The 20,096-nt window shown below is 45.4% G+C and overlaps 1 protein-coding gene across 4 annotated transcripts in view; it reads left to right on the forward strand.

Moving 5' to 3' along the window:
- The window catches only part of SGCE (sarcoglycan epsilon), a 163,777-nt gene that overhangs the window by 123,016 nt on the left and 20,665 nt on the right, over positions 1 to 20,096 (forward strand). For 2 of the 4 annotated variants that reach the window (XM_078663738.1, XM_078663736.1), the window contains exons 7-9: positions 5,968 to 6,179; positions 7,464 to 7,490; positions 8,169 to 8,357. In XM_078663738.1, coding sequence (XP_078519864.1) covers positions 5,968 to 6,179; positions 7,464 to 7,490; positions 8,169 to 8,357 — 428 coding nt within the window. Of the gene's footprint in view, positions 1 to 5,967; positions 6,180 to 7,463; positions 7,491 to 8,168; positions 8,362 to 20,096 lie in introns of those variants that run through there. The other 2 variants (XM_078663737.1, XM_078663739.1) reach the window with 2 other exon arrangements.

Genomic DNA, 20,096 nt, shown 5'->3' on the forward strand with positions numbered 1-20,096 from the left:
TGCTGCTTCTGTCTGTGGCTTAGAAAAGGACTGACTCTTTTTGTATCCTGCTTGTGAAGAATCTCCAAAAGCTTCTGTGTGGTTGCCTCTTGTTGGAAGTCTCAGGGAAATCAAAGACTTCATGAAAGATCCTTTTTTGTATCAAAAAGCCACCTGCCTGGAAGGATAGCAGAGAGAGCTGTGTGGGGAGCGCCGCCCCTGATGTGTTTTGCGTGGGCTGGCCTGCAGTTTCTGACCCTGTCTGGGGCAGGAGAAGGACTGGACTTTATTGTAAAGGAAAGTGTGTTTTGGAAAAACTTCCTAACCAGCGCGTGCTGAGCGCTTTGTAATTGCCTGTCTCCCAGTGTGTGGAGTACTATCTCTGGCCATTTACCTTTTTGTCAAGAGTAGCGCATGTGGAGCACTTTGCAAGGGCTGCTGGAGCCTGAGGCGAGGTGCTGGAGGGCGCATTGGTCAGCAACCCCAGACACTGAGGAGTCTGCAGCACCTGAGCTTAGTGCTGGTCGGCTCACATGGGCCACAGTGCTGCAGGCAGAAGGAGAGTGCGGGAGGCCCCATAACTCAGAGCATTGTTGCACAGGACCAGACCGCCAAGGCTGAGGTTGGGAGAGACGGCCCCGGTCTGAGGCCACCGGTAGTCCTTCAGGTGCTTCCTAAAGAAACGCGTGTCTCGCACTCAAGAGAGACCGCGACATGCAGCAGTATGGGAACAGGTTGAGGACTAATTTCTCTGTGTATATCTGTTGGCAGCACGGCTAAGAAACCCCCAAGCATGGCCCCATGTCACGCTCTCAGCCGCTCCTAGTGTACAGCGATGTGCTCAGGAGCAGTGTTGGGTACAGCCTGCCTACCCTGTTGGAAGCAGGAGGCCATAGGCTGTTACCCCCGACCCCTTCAACTTCGACGGAGACAAGCATTGGATGGATTGGTGGGTCGGCCCTGGGGGAGTTATTCAGCCGCACCATGTGGCCTTCGCGGGCAGTCCCCGTTCGACTGTCTCCAGTCTCTGTGATCGGCCCAAGAGGCCCTGGAGGGCTCCAGCCACGCTATAATTGAGGAGCAAAACATCACTGGAGGCCCTGTTCGCCACCGAGAAGTGGTGGTTGTGCTATTTAGGAACTTGCAGGAGCTTGACCTAATTATCACCCTAAACCCCCCCCGGGTTCATAGTGCTCTGGTGACTCATGCTTTATAGACACAAGGGCCACCAGAAGGGCTCAGCTGGAACCGCATAATATAGAGGAGAATCACAGGTGCACTGTCTTGCGGGGTTCTCGACATTTGTAAGTGATTTCCCTAAGTGGTTATGGTTTTATAATGACATTTGGTGATTTATGTCCTGCAGTGAATTATGGGAATACCAGGTGATCTGTGTTTACCTTCCTAATCGAACTGCTGCATTTTATGTCTTGATGTAATGATATATATTTGGATGGTATGATATGCACAGTAATGGTGTCTTCCATGATGTTTTAATGATGTGTGCATCATTTAAGTCTTTACCTTTTTGCACTATCTTCGATGCAATGACAATTGCCTAGTTGGCAAAGTGATTTATGGTGTATGTTTACACACAATATATGAGACATTTTATTAGACTACTGGGTGGAGTCTCTTTTTTGGTGTATTTATTGGGTCACTGATGTGTGTGTTGCGCAACCGCCTTTCACATTACCTCTGGGATAAGCCTGACTGCTCTGCCAAGCTACCAAGGGGTGAGCAGGGTTTATCGTGGGTGTGTAACTCCCTTACCCCAACTAGAGTGGTGGGGTCTGCCTGGCTTAGGTGCATACCCTATCAACTAGAAACCTCATTGCTAACAATGCACTTGCTTTAAGAACCTGTGTTGAGACCCAGTACTAGTGATGGGCACATAGGAGATCACATCCAAACAAGAACAGGCAAGGAGTAATTATAAAGCAAATGTTGACTGGTAGTTAAGAAAATGCCAGAGTCAAGCACAGTTAACATCGAAAAGAGGCCTGTGTAGTAACGTTGTCACATGCCATCATAGAGCTTAGTCAGACATGTGAATAGGCCAAAGAATTTCAGATCAGTGTCATTGAGAGGAGATGAAACCAAAGAAGCTGCGAATGACAGAAAAGGTGCTACAACTTAAAAGGTGCACACATTTTTAAATAACCAGCACCATCCGAAACATAGGCCATTAAGCCACAAAAATGATGGGTGAACCCAGCATAATGAGGTCTTTTACTTAGTCCCCTGGTGACCAACTGGTCATTGATTCAGACAAAGCAGGCAAAACTTTACACATAACCAAGAGCAAATTCACCTGGGAATAGCTCTGATTTGATAAGAACACTTCTGGTAAACTTAGGTGTTAAAATGGGTCTAATACATCAGACAGATTCACTGTCAAAAACACACACATGTTGTTTCTTCCTTAATAGAGTAGATTAAACTGAATTGGCTAAGTGTCTTGCAGAGGTAGGTTATCACTAACCTTATAGCCGGATACAGCGGGAATGATGAGATGCTAGTTAATCCCTTCCCCTACGAGGTGATACTCATGAGTATATAGGTATAACACTGCACGGATAACACCACTACCGGGAAAAGGGAAAAAAGGGACAAAAAAACCCAATAAAGTTGCAGCTGCTACGCTCAGATAAAGGATGTTGTCGGATATGGTGAACCTCACGCTCCTACAACCCACCCTGTATGCCCTGTAAATGAAACACAATACACACATAAGATAACTCTTTCCTCAGTGACCACACCCCCATGAGCCCCTATGTGTGTTTGTACTTACATATTATGAAACTGTACATCTCTCAACATAAAACAACACAAAAGAGAAAAATAAAGAAAAAAATAGAACATAAACAGTCTTGATTCTCACAAGAATGAGGTACTTATCTTACTGTAGATAATCCTCTAGTATACTTAGTATATAATCCTTCTGGCACTTTAGCTCCTCAATGATTCTCTGAGGTCTTCTCCAGTATTTTCTCATGTATCCATATCTCTCTCTGGAGCATGTGAAGTAATGATCATTTAACATTAAGCTTAGGGCGCCATCTAGCGCATTTGCCTTTAGCACTCGGGAGATATCACAAAAGAAGATTCAACATTCAAGGTTGTTTGTTGGAGGAAAGCCGGTACAGTAAATGTTTATCCAAAAATGTTAGCGCTTCCTTAGCACATGTGCCCCTTGTCTGTTCACGTTAAAGATTGAACAGCTCCAGGCAGTCGCGCAACAGCCATTGGGCTCACGGGGCTTCAGCCACCCCCCCCCCCCCCCCCCGGTCTTTAAAAGACCATTTACGTGTAAATTAAGCGTTTGGTGTGTTTTCACCCCTTCTTTCAGTCACTCGGTCTATAGTTGGAAGGATTAGCCCCCCCCCCCCCCGCCCCCGAAAAAAAAATCAGCCCCCACTGAAATTTGGCTCTAGTTGCCCGCCTGGCTCCAGGGCTTTCAACCGGTCACAAAAAGAACAAAAAGAAATGATTCACGTAATAAAACACAGAGCGAGCGTGAACGCTCCAAAGAAAGGCAGATTTCCCTTCACAGCCACACTCGGCTTTTGCGTGCAGGCGGCAATAAATCAAACCAGCAGTTGGAGTCGACTTGGGCTCAATAATAGTTACCGCCCACAGCGTAAGAGATGCCAGGCAGAAGCGGAAAGCTTCTGTTCCGGTTACTTCGCCTTGAAAGCAGAAATCCTCATACAGGTGAGGCGACAATCCATAAATATCAAAGAGGACATAGAATGCCGACGCAGCAGCTTCCTCTCAATCCTTTTACCAAGTAATCTTCTCGAGTGACAAGCCTCGAACACTGCAAGGGCGGGGCTTAAGTAGACAAGTCAGGTGCCCTGATCTGCTCTCTCTCAGGATTGTGGTAGATGTGGTTTCTGCGTGAACATTCATACACCGTGGTGTGTTCCTACTTCTGTGTGCTTATCTCCGCCTAGCCATGACACTAAGTGAGGTGATGTTCAAGTCACAATGTTCACAACATTTTCTGGTACAGGCATAGGTGCACCCTTGTCACACTTGATTCACAAATGAGATAATGTTTAATGTACAGATCATTAGGTTATATGCACAAATCTATATGACTCAATACCAGCACCACTTTAGCAGGTCTAAGCCTCCTATTCGCTCCTGACTAATAAGGGAAGCAAAGTTGTAGACATGCTCATTCTAGGGAATCAAGAACAATGAGGTGGTGTTCCTTCCACTTTTGTCTGAGTTTCACAATAATGTTTTGCTATACTGCTCTGGACCAATTTATATTGTACTTCTTTTTAAAGAATTGCACAGCCTGTGTCGGTCTACAACCCAATGGTCTTTACCGGCGGTGTGCCGGGGACTGGTACCACTAGTCCAAAAGGAGGTCCCCGGCAATTGGCGAAGGCTGGCAGGGCTCTGGGGTTCTTGGAGGCTGCACATGTTTCGGGTGGATAGTGCAGGCCACAGTTGTACAGTCCTTTTGCAGTTTGCATGGTTTGGCGCGGGTCTCTTCTACAGCAGGGCTCAGTTCCTGGTTCAGCAGGCAGCACGTCTTATTCCTTTGTCTTCTTTTATTCCATGGAATCTGAAGTCGAGGTTTCAGGGAGCCACCTAAATACTGTATTTAGGGGTGTTACAAGGGGAGACAGACAGTAGTGAATGGGCTACTTACCTTTAAGGTGTCGGCATCCTCTAGTGACTACTTCTTGTGGGAGAAGGCACTACTCTAGCCCTGATTGGAGGTTGTCTCAAGATGGTGGAATTTCAGGAGATGGATTCACCTTCCCTGCCCCTCCCTAGAGGTGATGCAGGATTAGGTACCCTCCTCCTCATCTAACTAATTTTCCCTCCTTTCATCCCACCTAAGATAGAGCAGAAGAGAGGGCTTGGCGTCCCCCACTATCTGGGGGTTCCTGAGTTGGATTTCAAAAGCAGCATTGCCTTTGAAGCTTCCCGCCCAGAAAGGCAATCTGTTCCTGAAGGAGGTGTGAAACACCCATGTCCAAGGCAGGTATTGTTTCTGTCCTCTGAGAGTGCTGGCTCTCACCCATTGAGGTTAGAAACAAATCTGGTGGCAGGATAGTGGAAATCGGTCAGTGACCCCAAAAAGTGTTTGGTTAGGTTTCAGGGAACCTCTAAAAGGTTCTCACATGTAAATTTATTAATAAATCCAACATGGCATCAGTGAGAATTTATTAAGACAAGGCGTTTGGTACCACACATCTTAGAAATCAGTGAAACCATCATAGCACAAACCATGGGCTGGATATTCATCGTGCTGATGAATATCTAGCCCATGTATTCTTAATGGCTTCCCGGTTCACTTACGCTACAGAATGGACCAGACATTGTAGGGACATATCTACTCATGCTGATATGTCCACACATAGGGTACAGTGCACCCTTGCTCAGGGCTAAAGGCCTGCAGTAGGGGTGACTTACCTATCTCTTATGCAGTGTAGGGGTGGCCCGGCACATAGAGCGTGACTCTTTGAATTTTCCTGCACCAAGATACGCGGCCTGCAGTTGCAGAGTGTGTAGCCTTGGTGAGAGGGACCTGAAGTGGCACAACCAGCGCTGCAGCCCCAGTAGACCCTATTCAGTACCCATGACCCAGGTACCGTGGTGTCATTTACTAGGAACGTACAGGGGAAGCAGAAGTTGTGCCAATCGTGGTACTGTGTTTTGGGAAAGAGATCTGGCACTGGGGGCCTACTTAGCAGGGACCCAGTACACGTACAGTTTAAAATTACATCAGGCAAAAAGTGGGGGCTAACCATGCAAAAAGAGGCACTATCCTAAAATTTCCCTTTAAATAAAATACTTCTTCCATTAGGTTAAGCATAATAAATGTACAGCTGTACCAAGGAGATGCACAACTGCAAAAACTGTAAATGTTATAACTTGAGTTAAAGTGCACATACATAATATGGATTAATGAGTTAATGCTTTATTAATGTGCTGTACTATTTTATTTTATTTTATCAGGTTGATAAAACAAAACATGTTTCAGTTTATCAGGAAGTCATACGTGGAGAAGGCATATTACCTGATGTTGGAGAATATAAACCCCCTTCAGATACTATAAAAAGCCGAGATTATTACTCAGACTTTCTACTAACATTGGCTGTGCCTTCGGCTGTTGCACTTGTTCTTTTCATAATCCTTGGTTACATCATGTGCTGCCGGAGAGAAGGAATGTGAGTAGCTTTAAAATGGCAAGAAATATCTGCAATTGTCATATCGCTGTGTAAATTTTTATGATATGGGTCTACCCAAACTATTTAAAGCTTTCATTGCAGTATGATATTAAGCAGATTAAGGATGCCTTGGTCATAGCTAATTTTCCTAAATAGACATAAATAAAAATGTATGTTAGTGCCCTAGCAGATAAAGGGCTCGATTTAGAATTTGGTGGATGGTTACTCCATCACTAATGTGACGGCTATCTTGTCTGTGTTAGTACGCGACCACTATATTCTATAGCACTTGTAATAAGGCAGATGGGATATCTGTCACATTTGTGAAGGAATAACCTAGCAGGCAAACTCTTAATCAAACCCAAAGTTAGTAATCAAAAAGTCAATAACCCTCATGATAGAAGAGTCAAAATGTAAATGTTTTTCAGTGCACCTTCAACAGTTAATATTTTTCTAGACTGAGTCCCAGAGAAAGAATAGAAAAGAGTTTTCATAAAAATCATAATTAGCAATTAATGACACTGTCTCAGAACTCCTAAATTATAATTAAGTATTTCAGGTAGACATAGTTTATATGATTATCTAAAATCAATGTATTTCACGTACAAACCATTTAGTGCTTCCACCCCAAATTTCTCCACCAAACCCCCTGTATAAGGCCCTACTGAAACAGCTCCTGTAGTTTTCATGAACGCACACCCAAAGACAAATTACAATGCTCTAAACTTTGCCCAGCTTTGACTTGTTTTGACTCTCACAAAAGTTTAATTAATTGTTTTGTTGTTCAAGGGGCTAGCATAACGAAGCTACAGGAACCTGCATGTATCCATATGCAACATAATAACTTATGAAGAATGTACAAACGCATATGAGGTTAATATGCTCAAGATATTTTAGCTCCTAAATCATAATCTATTAAGACACGTAGAATTTAAACTAATGTGTCAAGATTATCAAACATTAAAGCAGCAAGTAACACAAACTATTTCATATTTTACATGCATCTCAATTTCTTTTATCATTAGAATTTATTTTAGACAGTAGACTGCTTCTTAACTTGCATTTTTCATGTCTTTGTGTCTGTCTCCTGTGCCACATCTTGTTTTGTGTACTCTCATCAAGACTATACCATTTCCATATACTGGTGGCCAATGCTGCTATACTGCATTGAGAAATAAAACTTGCCTCATTCATCCCATACCAAGACTTACACATCCACCAGTAGATCTAATGTTCCAAATATTAATGCTATTATTTAATTCATCAATTTTGTTTTGATTCTAGGGTAAAGAGAAACATGCAAACACCTGAGTAAGTGTCTCCTTTCCTGTTCTTTTCTCTTTCATTTGATTTTCATTTCTCAGTAGCTTGCCATGCTCCATACATGTGTCTCATACTTTTTTTCTTCCACCTTGACTCATGATTTACTTTACATACATGAACGCTGCTTTTAGACTATATACACATTTAAAAGGCGAGGAGTTCTGCGTAAATAGGTTTCACAAGCATAAAACAAGATACTGTTCTATTTTAGACATTTTCATCCGGTTCAATCCTCAGTAGGTGGTTCCTTGTCAGTTTCCAGCAAACACTTTTAAGATGATCTTTCAAAAATATCACACAAGAGGAAAGCTCTGTTGTTTTTTATCAATGCTCATAAGACGCAACCTAAAAATGGTTTTGCATTGTCTTTGTCATTATTTGCATCCTTATTAGAGAGGTAGGTGGCTAAATGTTTAAACGACCAACCCTCCCAAAAGAGAATTTCAGTAATGGCAAAGAAATTAATAATACATTTAAGTTGACTGTTTGAAATATGTTTTTGTATATTTCTAGAAGCTAAGACCTGTATACATGGTTTTCTGTACTTGCTCCAATGGCAAACAATTCATGGTTTTGGAGCAAGATTTTATTTTCCCAAAATGTCTGACTGAATTGGTAAATTGAGTTTGTCTACCTAAAACTCATTATTTCTTTGTTGTTGTTCAGCATCCAGCTAGTTCACCACAGTGCAATTCAGAAATCCACTAAAGAGCTGCGGGATATGTCCACGAACAGAGAGATAGCATGGCCCCTCTCAACGCTTCCTGTTTTCCATCCTGTTACTGGGGAGATTGTGCCACCTCGCCACACTGATAACTACGACAATACTAGCATGCCACTGATGCAAACACAGCAGTAAGTCTATATTTGTTAATGATATGCAAATGTGAATATATTTTTTGCAAAGCATTTTAAATACTTTCAGTTAACCTAATAAATACAAAGGTAGTGGTTTGGCAAGTCACATTTGAAAAGATCCCTTTAGGTATATAGATGTACAATAAATAGAGGCTAAAAGTGCATAACGTTAGGAACTTGGAATGGAGAGAGGTCAAACTAATACAGATTTCAAAATTGTAAAACAAAATTGATCAAAATTGAGACTATGACAAAAAAGAGTTACTATTAGCAAATATATCAACACTAGCCAGAGAGTAGGCAGTTTTCCACATAGAAATATACTATTCGATTGAAATACCAAAACAATTAAGAAGAATATTTTTTCATCTACAAATATTATAAAAAGGAAAGTATAATTCTAACTTTATGTTTTTACACTTCAGATATTTTGGACCTCCTTATTTTTAACTCAATACGTCAGTTTTGTAATGATGCAATATATTATACATGTTATTGAACTAAATCTTAAAAGCTCAAATGTTTGGTGTTCGATATTTGTCAAACTGAGTTTTAATAGATTTACCAGCATCATTCATGCCCCTTGCTAATAACTAATTTAGTTAGTATAGTTATAGTCAATCTTTTTGGGTAGAACTCTAAATTATAACAGTTATGTTTATTTGTGACAAACAACATAGGTAATTGCATGCAAAGAAACAGAAATAAGATTCATTTAATATTGTTTGTTTAATTTTCATAATGGGTATGTTTGTTATTTTTTGATAAAGTAGCTTTTCTATATTACAACGTTTGAATATGAGACTTGGGGAAGCGTTCTTCAACACGACATAGAGACAAGGTTATATCTCAATAACCCAAGACTCCAGAAGTTTAATTGTATTCTCCACCATAGTGAATGCTTGTGATTTTTCTTCATCTTTCTTTCAAGACTACAGATGTAGCTGTATTTTGAAATTTCAGCAAAAGTTGATATACAGTGACATTATACTTTCCTTTAAATTACTTTAACACTAGCTGTGTTTGTCAATATGTCTTTGAAACTGATAGCTGCCTATTAACTTGCAAAAATGGAGCTTGGTTGAAAGGGATTGACATCAATAAAACAGCTTTAACAGTAGATATATGTGAGGGTTCTTTGGAACCCTTACCACTTTGTTTGTTGTGACAACCTATGGCAGTCTGTTTGGCCTGGTTCTCGTGCCTGCTCGACCACACTGGTCCTCTGTGATTCCCTTCTTGGGAGCACACTGCAGTGTCTGCGCCACGCTGCTATGCCCTTCTGCTCACTGCCTGCAGCCGTCTAATCGTCCAGGGCTCAAGGGGTGACCTGCAATGCGGCCTAAACATCTTCTATATCCAATGTGCATGATTAAAAAATGCTGGGGCGTGCTTGGACGGCAGCGGTAATGGCTGCCTAACTCCGCTCGGCAAGCGGAGGAGCGATTCAGGCCATAATCAGGGATCAGATCAACCGCTTTTCGGAAACAGAGACGAGAATCCTCAACGTAATGTCAAGGGCATCATCCTGATATCAAGCGCTCTCACAGTGGACCCAATGGAAGATTGATATTTTACATCGAGGTGAGCGAATGGCAAAGCCCGCCTGGGACACCTGAAATGGCGGCGATGCCCTAAGTGCACAGGAAACTATGAGACTGCTGCTGACCTCAGATTAAGACTTCACTACTCCACTAAGGCACCCGGTACCTGATACAGTTCATTAAGGTGAGTGCTGACGATTAAAAACATAACCAACCACCTGCTGCAGAAATACCAATCCTTTCGGAACCACATGTTTACAGCACAATATGCCTGACCTTGAGATGGTCTCCTTGCAGTTCGCTAGTTTGACCCCCATATCCGCGCTCCACTGACGGCGATATTACTTGCAGCGGGGTTATATAAACACCCATACCCGCTGCCAACACCTACGATTGCTCTCGACAGCTCTGGTTAAGAGAATGATTTTGAGCGCCTGACTTTAAAATGGCGGATGCTACTGACATCAGAACTGCGGAGCAGGGGCAGACAATATAAGGAGACAGACGATGTCAGAGTGTCCTCTCCCTGCGAATGCTATCTCACCATTGTCATTATTGTCACTCTAGGTCTGCTTATATCAGCAGTCAAGCGTAGTTTTTATCTTGGATGAGTCTAGAGAGCACCTGCGGCATCAGCAGCATTGGCGGTGCAATCATTTGACCTAACCTGTTCTCCAACGATCGTTTGTGGCCAGGAACATCGCGCATTGCCATAAAACCAACCCTGGCTCTGCAACCCTCAAGCTGCTTCTGACGCCTTTGACGCTGATTTCTGCCACCACTCAAGAGCGGATTATACCCCCTGTGAGCCTTAGCCCGCCACATCACCAACTTTGGCGGCGTGAACAGAGAGAGCTAACCAATTTCTCAACGCTCGTTTGCGATTGGAATCACTGCACTGCGCCACTGTATACTCCTGCGCCACTGTATTCTCCTGATCACTCCCAGTGTAATCTCCACAATCACCCCTGAGGCCTGAGGACTGAGACCCACTTAAGACCCACTCAAGGCCCACTTAAAGCCCATCCAAGGTCGTGGCTTACCCATCACATTGCAAGCATTGTAAGCGCACAGGATAAGGACACTCGCAATTATATTGCAAGGTCATCGCAAGGACTCTGCATATTCGATTATAAAGAGGGCAATCTAAATCTAAATCTAAACAACACTCTACTCTATGAATAACTCTCTGCACTCACAGCCACAGCAGCCGTGTATCTCCAACCAACCAAACTATCACCCTAGTGGAGGAGACATAGAGAACACAGAGAACCAACAAATCGTCATCAGAAGCCATCAGTCACCAGAAGCCATCAGAAGCCATCAGAAGCCACCAGAAGCCATCAGAAGCCATCAGAAGCCATCAGAAACCTCACTGCTCCTAACACCCAAATGTAAGAGAGTGGCTGGGGCTAACCACCTCATCCCTCGTTGCAAAATGGCAGACAAAGAAAGCAGAACCTCCGATAAGAAAACAAAACTAGAACCAACCTCCACGGACTCGACAATCAAAGCCAAACCAGACCTAAACAGCGCAATGGACATGATATTTAAAAACTAACAAAAACTAACGGAGGTCCACAATATGGCAAAATCTACAAAACAAAATACAGATGCCATGCAATTGGAACTCACAGCAATCTGCGCAGATATGAATACCATGAACTCAAAAATCTGTGACGCAGAGCAAAGAATATGCGATTTTGAGGATGTGTCTACCCAGGCTAGCAAAGAAATTAAATACCTCCATAATGTCACTAGTGAGCTAAATAAACAAAACACAGAATTGGAAGACCGAAACAGACGAGGAAATATACTAATGTTCGAGGCATATGAGCTGCAGATTGCACACTGTGCATAGATCGCCACCTAGTGTTGGGCCCGGATGTTTGCAATTTGAGGTTGCCCTGAAAAGTTCTTTGGAAGTCACGAGATAGGTGACTCCTCCTTAGGACCACTTTGCGCATGGGCATCGGCTCCATCCCCAGATTGTTTTTTTCCGCCATCGGGCTTGGATGTGTTTCCTGCGCTCCAGTTTGGGACCGATTTTCCTTCGGCGCGCAATCCTCACCCAGTTCGACGGTATTGTTTTGATCGCGCTACATCGACGCGATTCTCTACCACTTCGAAGTCTACGATTTCGGTCGTCGACTACCTAGGCCTTGCTTTCTGGCTCTTGGAAAGAATGCCATTCAAGAAGTGTCCTCAATGTGGGTCGAAGTTTCCCCACACCGACCTACATGAGGTGTGCAACCTTTGCCTTTCACCGCAGCACGAGGCCAAAGACTGTTCGGCGTGTGCCTCATTCCGCTCCAAGAAGACCATTCGGGACTGACGAGCCCGGAGAACTATGGCTCGCTCATCAGCTTCGATCCCCGACGACATCTTCGAAGAGGGCGCCGACGTGCCAGAACACCAGCTTGCCGAAGAGAGTATTGGATCCTCAGACGCCGAAGACTCCGATGTCGAGGACATCACTCCAGCTCAACGGGTCGTAAATAAGACCGTCGACCCCAACCCTTCATCGACACCCTCAAAAAAGGCTTCGTCACACGCTCACCTTCGGGCCCGGGTGCACACCGAGACACTGCTTCCCACGACCCGCCTTCCGGCCCGGCAAAGAAGCCCACTAAGCCTTCAGGCGGCTTAGGCTCGAGCCAGCCTATTCCCGGTGCCAACACCGAAGAAGAAGCCATCTTCCTCTACTACGCCGACCGTTGCTCCGAAACCTAAGCACACGGCGCCGAAGACTGGCAGCAGCTCATCGATGCCGAAACCTCACTCGGAGCCGAGTAAAATAACGCCCGGAGCCGAAAAAACACCCGGAACCAAAAAAACAGGTTCCGGTAAAAGACATTGCAAAAGGGCATACTCCTAAGCCAAATGACTCGACACCAGCTACCGACTTGGTGCCGAAAAAACCTATGGAGCCGAAAACTTCGACGCCAAAGGACTTGCCCCACTCAGAAGAACTTTTTACACCGGACCCCAATCAGAAAACTCTTGTAAAGGATCCTAAACCAGTCAATTGAATCTTGGCTCCAGAATGAGGCCACTTGAGGCGCCAGCACCTCCTCCCCCTCGAAAGAAGAAGGACATTGCAACCTCTCCATTAAGGGTCCCTTCTCCACCACCTCCCCATATTGTTCCTCCTCCTACACCTCCTCCACCACATCATTCACATACACCATCTACTAATCCAGATGATGATGTAGATACAGATTCTGACAACATAGGTGGGGGTGCACACCATCCAGCAGGCACCAATAGTCCCCCTCAGTCACCTAATCCCTGGGATGATTACAACACCTCTGATGTGCCTTATGTCCCACAAGATGATGTATACCCTTCCTGACCTTCCCCACCAGAGGACATTATAGGGTTTAACCTACTAGTCCAAAGGGCTGCACAATATCATGGGGTGGACTTACACACCGATGCAGTGGAGGAAGATTGCCTACTAGACACTTTTGATAACACACAAAGGTCTACTGCCATTTTACCAATGCTAAAGGGTGTCATCAAGCACTCAAAAGAGGTTTGTATGGTTCCTGTCAGGGCTAGGGTCCTCAATCCTTGCATTGAGAAAAAATATAAAGCTGCCCCTGCAGACCCAGTTTATATTAAAGGCCCAGCACAACTAGATTCTCTAGTAGTGTCTAATGCACGTAAACGTGCAAATTCCCAGACATCAGGTAAGGCCTCACCACCAGACAAAGAATCTAAGCTCCTTGACGCCTCCAGGCAAGCGAACAGCGACACAAGCAACTAACATCTGGCGCATTGCCAACACCCAAGTGTTGCTGGCAAGATATGACAGGGCACATTACAATGAACTAGAGTCCATAATGCAGCACCTACCAGACAAATACAAAAACAGGGCTAATGAACTTATACAGGAAGGTAGAAATATCACGAATACTTCCATTCGTTGTGCCCTAGACGCTGCAGATACCGCCTCAAGGGCAATCAATACCAGCACCCTACTACGCAGACATGCCTGGCTACGTATTTCAGGTTTTAAACCTGACGTACAAAATTCCATCCTTAATCAGCCATTTGAAGAGACACATTTATTTGGCCCAAATGTTGACGTGTTTTTAGAGAAAATGAAAAAAAGACACCGATACAGCAAAATCTATGGGAGCCTTGCAGCAGCAAGCTCCCAGACGTTCATTTTGTCGCTCATCATACAGAGGCAACACAAGAGGCTACTCCTCAGAAAGTCCCTCCACTTCATACAAAACCCCTGGTCAATCCACATTCACTAAAGGCTACCACAGAGGGGGTTACAGGGGTAACAACAACAAAGGCAGAGGCAAAAACAACTCCCACTCTGCCTCTACCCCTACTCAATGACTTTCCTCCCCTCCCCCCCAACATTCCACTCCTGTGGGGGGAAGACTTCAACAATTCCTGCCTGCCTGGATCAACATCACATCAGACGGGTGGGTGCGACAAATTATTCAGTCAGGTTACAGTCTAGAAGTAACATCTACCCACCCCAAACATACCACCCAAACAGCGTCCAATGTCACAAGAACATCTATCACTGTTAAAGCAAGAAGTAGTATCCCTGCTAGAAAAAAGTGCAATAGAACCAGTTCCCCTGCACCAACAAAACAAGGGGGTTTACTCTCTGTATTTTCTGACTCCAAAGAAGGACGGCTCTCTAAGGCCTATTTTAGACCTCAGACCGCTAAACATATACATACAGTCAGATCATTTTCATATGGTCACACTTCAGCAAGTCCTTCCGCTCCTGCTGCTAAACGACTTCCTGGTTACTCTAGATCTCAAGGACGCATACTTCCACATTCCCATTCAAAAGGCTCACAGGAAGTATCTCAGATTTGTAATAGACCGGCAGCACTATCAATTCAAAGTACTCCCATTCGGAGTGACAACAGCACCAAGAGTATTCACCAAGTGCTTAGCAGTAGTGGCAGCGCATCTACGAAGACAGCACATCCATGTCTTCCCGTATCTCGAGGACTAGCTCTTAAAAGCCAGCTCATACAATCAATGCGTGGAACACACTCATGCCACAATCCAACTGCTCCACAACTTGGGGTTCACAATAAACCACACCAAGTCCCATCTACAGCCATCCAAAGTACAACAGTACCATGGTGCCACAATAAACACCTCAACAGCGCTGGCTTATCCCACTCCAGGAAGAATAGCCAGCATGCAAACTCTTATAACAAAGTTTCAGCTACAACACTCCCTCCCAGCACGAGTGTTCATGCAACTCATTGGGATGATGACCTCTTGCATCTTCATAGTACCCCATGCAAGACTTCAAATGCGTCCGCTACAAGAGTGCTTATCACGTCAATGGAACCAGGCTCAAGGTCACTTAACAGACCTAGTGTTGGTAGACAGTCGGACTCATCGCTCTCTGCAGTGGTGGAACACCAAAAACCTTTCCAAGGGACGACCGTTCCTAGAGCCAGTTCCTCAGATAGTCTTGACTGCGGATGCATCACTCTCCGGCTGGGGAGCCCACCTACTGCAACACACCATGCAAGGCAGGTGGACACTGCAACAAAAATTACTCCACATCAATCATCTGGAGTTACTAGCAATATTCCTAGCACTAAAAGCTTTCCAAAAGCAAGTAGCAAACAAAGCTGTGTTAGTCTGCACAGACAACATGACAGCAATGTACTACACACAGAAGCAGGGAGGCACACACTCCCTGCAACTCTCTCAACTAGCACACGACATATGGAGGTGGACTATACCTCAAAACATATTCCTCCTAGCCCAGCATGTTCCGGTAGTACAAAATACTATAGCGGATCTGTTAAGTCGTCAAACACAACAGACCCACGAGTGGGAACTTCATATGCAAGTTCTTCAGCCATTCTTTCAGATGTGGGGACAACCTCCGATAGACCTATTTGCCACCCACGAAAACGCAAAATGCCCAAGCTTCGCCGCCAGATATCCACACCCACTGTCAAAAGGCAATGCGATATGGATGAATTGGTAAAACAGATTTGCGTTCGCTTTTCCACCTATGCCACTAGTAGTTTGCAAACTACAGCAGCTTTCTCTGACCTTCATCCTAAGTTGCTCCAACGTGGACCAGACAACCGTGGTACACCACACTGCTACAACTGTCTGTAGTACCGCACCAAAAACTGCACCTGTCTCCACACCTCTTAACACAGAACCGTGGAGAGATCAAACACCCGGACCCAGCTCAGCTCAACCTTGCGATCTGGCTCCTGAAGACCTAGAATTTGGATATCTGAACCTTCCTTCAGACTGCATGAATGTCATTAAAGAAGCTAGACGTCCAACCACTAGGGCATGTTACGTGGCCAAGTAGAAACGATTAGTGAAATATTGTCACAACAACAATATTGATCCCCTAAATGTGTCTATTTAACACATCATAGGATACTTACTGCATCTCCAAAGATGTAACTTAGCCTATACTTCTATTAGACTACACCTTGCTGCAATAGCAGCATATCTGCAAAACAGACAACATCTATCTCTGTTCAGAGTGCCTGCCATTAAAGCCTTTATGGAAGGCCTTAAAAGAATAATTCCTCCCAGAGTACCACCTTCACCTGTGTGGAATTTAAATGTTGTTCTCACACGGTTAATGGGACCTCCCTTTGAACCTTTACACATATGTGAATTACAATTTTTAACATGGAAAGTTGCTTTCCTAGTAGCTATTACTTCTCTGCAGAGAGTTAGTGAACTACAAGCACTAATCATCCAAGAACCCTTCTTGCAAATGCATCAAAATAAGGTAGTTCTATGTACTGATCCAAAATTCCTGCCCCAGGTCATTTCTCCATTCCATCTCAATCAATCTGTGGAACTGCCCGTTTTCTTCTCGCAACCACAGTCAGTAGCAGAAAGAGCTCTTCACACATTAAATGTCAAAAAAGCATTGCTATACTACATAGAAAGGACACAACCTTTCCGTAAGACAAAACAACTTTTTGTGTCTTTCTCACCACCAGACAAGGGTAATCCCATTTCAAAATCTGGGATTGCTAGATGGATTGTCAAATGCATACAGATTTGCTACCACAAAGCTAAACGTACGTTATCTGTTCCTCCTAAAGCCCACTCTACAAGAAAAATAGGGGCTTCAATGACATCTGCAGAGCAGCTACATGTTCTACACCGCACACATTCACAAAACACTATTGTGTAGATGTGCAAACAAAACAACAAGCTAATGTGGGCCAAGCTGTTCTCAAAATATTATTCCAAACTACTGCAACAGATAGGGGTGGTCGCCGCTAAGAGTGGTATACTGCTATGCAATCTATGCACAGTGTGCAATCTGCAGCTCATATGCCTCAAACGGGAAATGCTACTTACCAGTATGCATCTGTTCTTGGCATGTAGAGCTGCAGAGTTGAACACGCCCACCCGCTTCCCGCGGCTACCCTTGTCTGTTCCAGTATTATCTTAATAAGATACAAATTACATGGACATCCTTCCTTTTCTTGCAAAGCTCCATCATTTCCCTAATGGCGAAAAACAATCTGGGGATGGAGCCGATGCCCATGCACAATGTGGTCCTAAGGAAGAGTCACCTATCTCGTGACATCCAAAGAACTTTTCAGGGCAACAACAAACTGCAAACATCCGGGCCTAACACTAGGTGGCGATCTATGCACAGTGTGCAACTCTGCAGCTTTACATGCCAAGAACAGATGCATAGTGGTAAGTAGCATTTTCCTTTTGGTATTCCTGAAGGCTCAGAGACTGATGCGGGATCATGTGTGGCCTTCCTGGAGTCTTGGATACCCATGATAACTGGGATAAATTTCCACCATGGCTTGGAATTAGACAGAGCCCACAGAATTCCATCGTTCAACCCTTCAAACGGAAAAGGGACTTGCCCCATGATTTTCAAACCACTTTGATACCAGCACACAGAAGCCATCCTAAGCTTCGTCAGGAAAAACCACCAAGTAACCTGGGAAGGACAACGGATAAACTTTACACAAGACTACCCTAAAGAAACAGTCGATACAAGGAAAGGCTTCCTTCAACTGCGCGACAAGCTGAGGGGAAAAACATTAAATTTTTATTTGCAGGCCCCTCGAAGTTTAAAATTGTGGATAATGGAAAACATTCATCTTTACAGACCCCCAGGATCTGGCACGACACCTGGAGGGAACTCCCACCCAGGAGATGGACCTTTCTGTGGGATCCTCCAACAAAAGAAAGACTTGGTATCCTTTGAATTGTGCTTTCTGGCTCACCCTTCTTACACCTACGTAATATCACTGCCATAAATGTCTAGCTATAGAGGTTTTCAAAGTGACGCGGTTACACAACTAAACAAACTCATTTGGTAAAATAATGCTTCATATCTTTCGGGAAATTAAAATGATATATGGAGTCCGACACATTTCATAGTAATTTCAGCTACTGTTCTCAGTTCTCTTAACCTATATCATGGGTACTCACAAACTTTCTCGCGGCGGCCAAATTTACAGTATGGGTTGTGTCCGAGGGCCGCACCAGTGGGGGCGGGGTCATTGGGGGAGGGGGCGGGGCTAGAGCCTACAAAAATAACTGTGACCATGAGGTTGAACACAGGTCCCTGCAGCGGACGGCTTCATCCACTGAGCCACCAGACCCCGCATACACACATATCTCTCTCTCTCCCTCTCCCTCTCCCTCCCCCTCACTCTCTCCCCCTCCCTCTCTCCCTATCTCTCCCCCTCTCTGCCCCTCCCTCTCTCTCCCTCTCGCTCCCTCTCTCTCCCTCTCTCTCCCTCTCCCTCAGACTCTCACTCTGTCTCTCTCTTCCTGATTCCCTCTGTCTCACTCACTCTGACTGTCTCACTCCCTCTCTCTCCCTCTCTCTCTCTCTCTCTCTCTCTGTCTCCCTCTCTCTCTCTGTCTGTCTCTCCTTACCTCTCCCTCTCTGTCTCCCTCTCTCTGTCTGTCTCTCCTTACCTCTCCCTCTCTGTCTCCCTCTCTCTCCTTCCCCCTCTCCCTCTCTGTCTGTCTCTCCTTCCCTCTCCCTCTGTCTCCCTCCCTCTCCCTCTCTATCTCCCTCTCTCTCCTTCCCTCTCCCTCTCTGTCTCCCTCTCACTCCTTCCCTCTCCTTCCCTCTCCCTCTCTGTCTCCCTCTCTGTCACCCTCCTCACTCTGTCGCCCTCCTCACTCTGTCGCCCTCCTCACTCTGTCGCCCTCCTCACTCTGTCGCCCTCCCACTCCCTACTCCCTCCCTCTGTCTGTCACCCTTCTCCCTCCCTCTGTCTGTCACCCTCCTCCCTCCCTCTGTTTGTCTCCCTCTGTCGGTCTCCCTCCCTCTGTCTGTCTCCCTACCTGTCTCCCTCTCTCTTTGTCTCCCTGATTACCTGTCTCAATCACTCGGACTGTCTCAGTCCCTCTTGCACTCTGTCTCCCTCTCTCTCTCTCTTTCTGTCTCCTGCTCTCTCTGTCTCCCTCTCTCACTCAGTCTGTCTCTCTCCTTACCTCTCCCTCTCTGTCTCCCTCTCTCTCCTTCCCTCTCTGTCTCCCTCCTCACTTTGTCTCCCTCTTCACTCTGTCTCCCTCCTCACTCTGTGTCCCTCCTCAATCTGTCTCCCTCCTCACTCTGTCTCCCTCCTCACTCTGTCTCCCTCCTCACTCTGTCTCCCTCCTCACTCTGTCGCCCTCCCACTCCCCCTCCCTCTGTCTGTCTGTTTCACTCCCTCCCTCTGTCTGTCTCCGTCTGTCTCCCTCCCTCTGTACGTCTCCCTCTCCCTTTGTCTGTCTCCCTTTCTCTGTCTCCCTCTCTGTCTCCCTTTTCCTCCCTCCCTCGCTCTCCCTCTGTCTGCCTCCCTTTCCCTCCCTCCTTTTCCTCCCTCCCTCGCTCTCCCTCTGTCTGCCTCCCTTTCCCTCCCTCCTTTTCCTCCCTCCCTCGCTCTCCCTCTGCTGCCTCCCTTTAACTTCCTCCCTCCTTTCCCTCCCTCCCTGGCTGCACGTGGATGCCATGTACAAGATTACCTGCCAGGTCATTTGGGGATGCTGTTGCTGGGAGAACGGGGTCACTGTAGTGATGCACTTGGAAAGGTGCACATCACTCGATGTCCTCAGCCGGCCTCGGAGTAGCGTGGCGCTCAGGCAAGAGCTGGAGAGGCTGCTACAAACGGCCTCTGTTTTAACCCCCTGCTCCCCGGTGATGTCACACGAGATCTGGATC

This window comes from Lissotriton helveticus, chromosome 10 (assembly GCF_964261635.1).
Source record: "Lissotriton helveticus chromosome 10, aLisHel1.1, whole genome shotgun sequence".
Taxonomy (NCBI): domain Eukaryota; kingdom Metazoa; phylum Chordata; class Amphibia; order Caudata; family Salamandridae; genus Lissotriton; species Lissotriton helveticus.